General features: G+C 45.5%; 1 protein-coding gene across 1 annotated transcript in view; it reads right to left on the bottom strand.

Annotated features, from left to right (window-relative positions):
• Positions 1 to 470: 470 nt before the first annotated feature.
• LOC128731298 (Kv channel-interacting protein 4-like) overlaps positions 471 to 6,000 on the bottom strand; it is a 42,141-nt gene continuing 36,611 nt past the window's right edge. Inside the window, exons 3-6 of the mRNA XM_053824407.1 lie at positions 5,608 to 5,799; positions 1,159 to 1,232; positions 874 to 1,086; positions 471 to 761 (exon numbers count right to left, since the gene is read on the bottom strand). Coding sequence (XP_053680382.1) covers positions 651 to 761; positions 874 to 1,086; positions 1,159 to 1,232; positions 5,608 to 5,799 — 590 coding nt within the window. The 3' untranslated portion in view covers positions 471 to 650. The remainder of the gene's footprint in view (positions 762 to 873; positions 1,087 to 1,158; positions 1,233 to 5,607; positions 5,800 to 6,000) is intronic.

Raw genomic sequence — 6,000 nt, 5'->3', positions numbered from 1 at the left:
TCGAACACGGGAACGTAAAATTACCCCGTCGGGTTGGGTTATACCGAAGAAGCCTCTTGGAAGGAGGGCCAATGGCATAGGAAAATCTTTGAACGTTGGACTTAAAATATGCAAAATAATGGCACCCGAAACTACCCGTCGTTTGTTAGCATGGTTAAGCCGATGATTATGCTACCAAATCAAGCTCAGAAGCAATGAATGAACACGTTAGAATAGTGTATAATTTCAATTAGCAATTAAAAATGGTCAGGGGTCAAGTAAAATGCTTTAAAAAAAGTCAAATTCAATACGTTTGATGCTCGCAAAACATCCCAATCAACCTCACTATGGCTTCTGTTCGAAACAGTGGCACATAAAACACTACAACATTCACCGTTCTTAGAAAAGATCTGTTTGACAGAGTTTTATTTCGTTTGTAGCATTAAAATCTAACAATTTTATGAGATAAATTGAACAGTAGTACCAACCGATCGCGAGGAAGACTTGTTGCAATTTGTTTTTTACTTACTTGCCGTTTGCAGACTGCTCCCGTTCGAGTTTTCGTTGCTGTCGTTGCCCTTCGGTTCCGGTTCCTGATCCGATTCGTCCCCGTCGGCGTCACTGCTCCGCTCGAGCACGTAGCCCGGCAGCGTGTGGAGCTTCTCCAGCGGTCATATGGTCGAGTCAAACACCCCCATCGAGCTTGAGATGAGCTTATCCTTCCGGCAGCAGTCGAGGAACTCTTCGATCGTTATCACACCGTCCCGGTTGGTGTCCATCTTCTGCCGGCGTTCCGTCATGTGACCAAAACCGGAACAAACGAGACCATGTAGCGCGAAAATGGCACGTGTAAAATCGACCCGGACCAAACCCGACAAGACGGGTGTACCTTACCTGGAAAATCGTGTCCACCTTGTTCTTAATGTTAACCTCATCTGTGCCACCGTCGTCGCGGGCCCCCATCAGCTCGTAGATGGCCGTCACGATGTCCGTCATTTCCTCGCGCGTGATCTTGCCGTCATGGTTGATGTCGTACAGGGAGAAGGTCCAGCACAGCTTTTCCTCTAGCGTGCCTCGCGACAGTATCGACAGACCTTGCACAAAGTTCTAGCATAGGAAGGGCTCGTGTTAGCGTTCAGTTCTCTGGATTTCCAACGAAAAAGGACCGGTGAAACTTACCTCGAAGTTGAGAATGCCTGTATGCTCCTTGTCTAAAGTATTGAACACGTAATGTGCATATAATCCTGTATTGGCTGAAAAAATCGAATGAATATTGAATTTTTAGGCGTTTGTGGATCTTTTCTGTAGCTTCTGCATCAGTTCAATTGGTTTGTAATTTTGTCTGCTGTTTGGTCAATTCTTCTACTAGTCTCAATAATGCTTTGAATATAGTTTGTACCGAAAATGTTATCTGCATAGATAGCTCAGTTTATTTAATATTTTTACCAAAGTAATGTCAACAGACAATTATGCGAATTTATCTTTTTTACACATAAAGTAATTTATGTGTAAATCACCCAATGGAAAACATATTCAAGCGCAGCTGCACCATGCCACTTTGCTGTTATTGCGAAAAGCATGTTTACAGGGCATTCGTCACGTGCACAAGCATAAAACTTATTTCAGCAATGTTCACTCTTGCATAGCGCACGGAAATAAAATACGCTTCCGACTGAAAACCACGGGCGATAAAAGGAAAACGCGAACTGTGCGATCGGTCGTAGCAAGTCCCAGATGCAAAGTTTTATCCTTTGATCATCGCGCGGAGGCTTCAATCATAAATAGCTGAGCAGCGAAATCAATCAATCGTGCAGCGTTGGCATTTCCAGCGCAAATTGAAATGCTTTTAAGGTTCCACCTCAAACGGCTTGCGGTGAAATACGTGTAAATTGTGTAACGCAATTGCATCCTCCTGTAAAATGGGTGCGTTAATCATGCGATAAAATTCGCGTACGAAACGAGCAAGACAAGCGACATTCCCTGAAGGGAGCCCCCCAATGATATGTAATTTAATTTTATTTTATTTATACGCCGACAACGATCATGTTTCTGCAGTGCCATTAAAATAGTATTGTTTTACAATTTTCCCGTCGAAAGCAGATGCGCTGTGTTGTAGTTAAAACAAGCTTGAATTCACGCTCATTATGAGAGCCTTTTCATTACACGACCAACGTTTTACTGATGCATCCTATGGTGTTTCCCTCCAATTTGCATAAAGTATCCCCGATTCTAGAACTTTGCTTCAGCTCCGTCCCAAAACGAACACGATCGGTCGGCTGCTGACGGAGGTTCTGGTATTACGTTACTTTACTCTACACGCTGCAATTTGGTAACAGGATTTTGGCAATTTGCCGTGCAGTTGCATAACTACACGGTCGAGGTGACATCGGAGCTCCTTTTCCGAAGCTACACTGGTCCATCCTGGTGAAGGAACCATTACACTTTGTGAGGGATAATTTTTATGCACATTCATCGTGCTGGTAGTGCTTTCCGTGCACTCAGCAGGCCGTGGGAGCCTATTTTACAGCACTTTTGCATGGTACCATGGTACTATTTACATTTCCAATGGTCACTGCGATCTACAAAACAATACAAAACAAAAAAACTACCCCGCCAAATGGTAGTTTTCAAACTTCCTAAAGTTTAATCGACATTTCATGTCACTCCCGCGCAATGCAATGGAAGAGCAACTTTTGGTTCAGAAAATCAATTATCTGTTTTCTTCGTTCCTATCGTTCGGTTTTGCGCCAACGTTGCGGTTCATTTTGCTTCCAGTTTATTTTTGCTTACATCCGCATCCTTAATCTGAGAGTTGCGTTTTTTGTCGCTTTCATTCACCCCGATCTTCGCACACCCCTGCTGAACATTTCATTTCCCTAGTTATGTCACCGTTATGTTGCTCTACGGGTAAACGACGTTCCTTTCGTCGGTGGCGACGAAAGTAACTCGATTGCGAACTTTCGTTACATAATTCGCGTTCATTACACGCGATCAAATCGGTTGGAAAAGTTTAACGCGCGCGCGAAAGCAAAACTTGCGCAAGCGGCCAGGCAGTTTGAAATCGTTTTCCGGCCGGTCGGGTTTGGCGCGTTTTATCTAACCGCCTGTTCGTTCGTTCGTCTGTGCTTTCGGTGCAGCTTTGGGTTCCACGGTGGCCAAAAAGGGAACCAGCCGTAGCAGTAAAAGGCTGTCACAGCTTTGCCCGTTTTGCTCCACCATTGCTACCGTCGGTGACAAATGTGCCTTTCATGTTTTCTTAACAAAACCCCCGGTTCGGTCCATTTTGCCCCCGAAAAAGGACGAATCCTTGCCGGGGTCCTGGTATGACGTGCCGCTGGAATTGGGTAGCGTACCATCGCCAGTGCGCCACTGGGTGTAAAGGGTGCACATGCTAGCAACGGAGCCATTCGGGCGTCCTTCTCATCCTTGGTCCTTTTCGCGTGCCTTTTTGCCCACCGCGACAATCGAGTGTACTATTTCAGCGAAGTTGCTCCGTCCCTATCCCAGCTTTGATCGTTCGCATTGTTGTTGTTGATTTTCATGTAAATTGACTATTTCTGCGCTCCGAATAGTCCACTCCGTCAGGCGTCCCTTTCCATGCATGTGCAGCGTCGTGGCAGGAAGTTGATGACGATGGCGATGCTGATGGTGAAATAATACGAAACCATTGTTTGCCGGAACCATCTCCCTGGTTGGCGCTACAATCTATTGAACGTGTGCTTTTTTGTTCGCTTTTTTTAGTGGATAAAAAATTTGAATTTTAAATTTCCATTGAAGCAATTCGCCAATCGTAGAACTGCTAGACAAGAAACCAGCGAGCGAGTTCGGCTACATATCGAGCGCATTAAACAACTTATGTTTGGGAGGGAAATGTTACTCCACTTCAAGAAGTGTGTCATTTAAAGTCTACTGCGAGTTGTTTACATGTGTCGTGGAATTCGAATCAAACCGTTACAGCCCACCTTCCTGGCCCGATATGTTTTGTGATGCCCCATCGTGAGGTTTTCACGAGAAATGGTCCATATATGGCACCGGAAGCCTCTTCAACAAAAATACTTCAATGAAAAGGGGTTTTACTCGATGACGCTCGAGCGGATCAAGCACATCGCGGTCCGTGACGGATCCTTTCCGTATTGCAAAAATGTTGCAAACTCTCCCTTGAAAATTTGAGCTGCATTCCACACACGACCGCTTCATTCACGGTGCAATGAGAACTGAAATCGTTTCACATTGCATTCCGGACTGGTGAATACTTCCGCGTTAAGCGTTGTTCAGCCGTGATGAGTCGTTCGTCAAATGGTTGAGACAGCTACGCCATATCCGACCGGAATCATTCCGACCGATGGAGTATCATTCCGTGCAGTGCTTTTTTTTTCTCTTTTCTCTTCAATTCAATCTGCAGCGAAGATCGATGGATTGCTTCTGCTTTACGAGGCTATCGCATTTTGTCTGTCGCATAGCCTGCAGCGGCACAAAACTAACCATTTGGCATCGCAAACTAATGACCGTACATTTTCGTGGGTATGGACGATGCAACTTTCTAAGCCGCTTGTAGATGGTCATTGAAAGTGTGTGCTAAATCAGGAACCCAACGAAGCGCTTCAAATTGATGGCGTAATTGTGTGGGTGGCTTGCTGGGGAAAATTGCAACCACGATAGGGCCGGTTGTAGTTTTGCTACAGCAAGCTTTTTGTCACAATTGGGTCACAATTGAAAAATAATGACTACGTGTATCAACTCCGCATTATTTTATTCACTCGGTGCTCATGAAATCTTTTAAATGACTGCCAATATTTCAGTTGATAGTCGTTTCAATAATTGACAGCACATAATCATGCCTGTTGAAGAATGTTCTTATATAGATCCAATAAACTCATTTTTTTATTATAATAAACGTATATTATGTTTAAAAACCTCGCACAAATGGGTATTCACGGAGAAGTAAGTTACTGTATTGATGGTGAAAAGCTCGCCAAAGTTACTACAGCCAGCGCTTAACGCATGCTTAATATTACATACGATTATCTGAACTTTACGATCGTTTTTAGACATCTGCGGAAAATTATGCCAGGATACCACTCGTAACAACAGCAGCTTGAAAACACTCCCATTCCGACGGCGTTTCGGGACGAGTTTCATCGTAAGCCACAAAAGGAATTCGGTGGAACAATTGCTCCCAAAAACCCTTGCCACCACCGAAACGATCGCTGAGCTCGTGTCAATTACGTGTCATTTAAGTCATTTTGTTCGTCATGTTACCCTGAACTGGGCGCACCCTCGGGATGCAACTGAATGATGTATGCCTCTTCTCAACCGAACAACTCCGCAACGGGGTTTTCCGTTTCGGAGTGGGAGGTGGGCCTTTTTCTCTGCACCATATGATGCCGCTTTCCATCGACGGACCCACTCGGGAAAAGCTTCAACCCATCAGCCCCAGCTCGTGCCGTCAAATAAGTGTCAAAGCGTTCCCGGAAAGGCTTTCGTAACCCGGAGTCGGACCGATGTTCGAACGCTCGCTTCGCTACGGAATGCCATTTAATCGAAGCCTCACTCCCTGGCATGTGTCGTGTACCTCGTGGGGAGGAATGGTAATTTAATTTTGCGTGAACTTCGAACGCGTTGCCTTACCTCCTTGTGGGAAGAATTGTGAGTAGATGAATTTGAACGTCTCCTCGCGGATGATGCCGGCCGGACACTCCGCCTTGAAGCCACGGTAGATGCGCTTGATTTCGGCCTCGGTGAAACGGGTCGCCTCGCACAGGGCCGCTATCGATTCCGGGCGGTACTTCGGCGGGGACACGATCTCCTCCAGCTCACAGTCTAAGTATGTAGGGGTAAAAAACATGGAACCACATTAATACAATCCGAGGGCGTTCTGGTCGCACGCCACTGCACAAAATAAACCATCCCAACTGGGATCGAGTTTGTGCTTTCTGCTCACTTTATTACGTTGTTTAAACTTCACCCTGGCCCACCAGCAGAAATTCTGGTCGTTATTTATTTTTCCTCCCCACGTGCGAT

This window comes from Anopheles nili, chromosome 2 (genome assembly GCF_943737925.1).
Source record: "Anopheles nili chromosome 2, idAnoNiliSN_F5_01, whole genome shotgun sequence".
In the NCBI taxonomy this organism is placed as follows: domain Eukaryota; kingdom Metazoa; phylum Arthropoda; class Insecta; order Diptera; family Culicidae; genus Anopheles; species Anopheles nili.
This window is presented reverse-complemented; position numbering and strand designations above follow the sequence as displayed.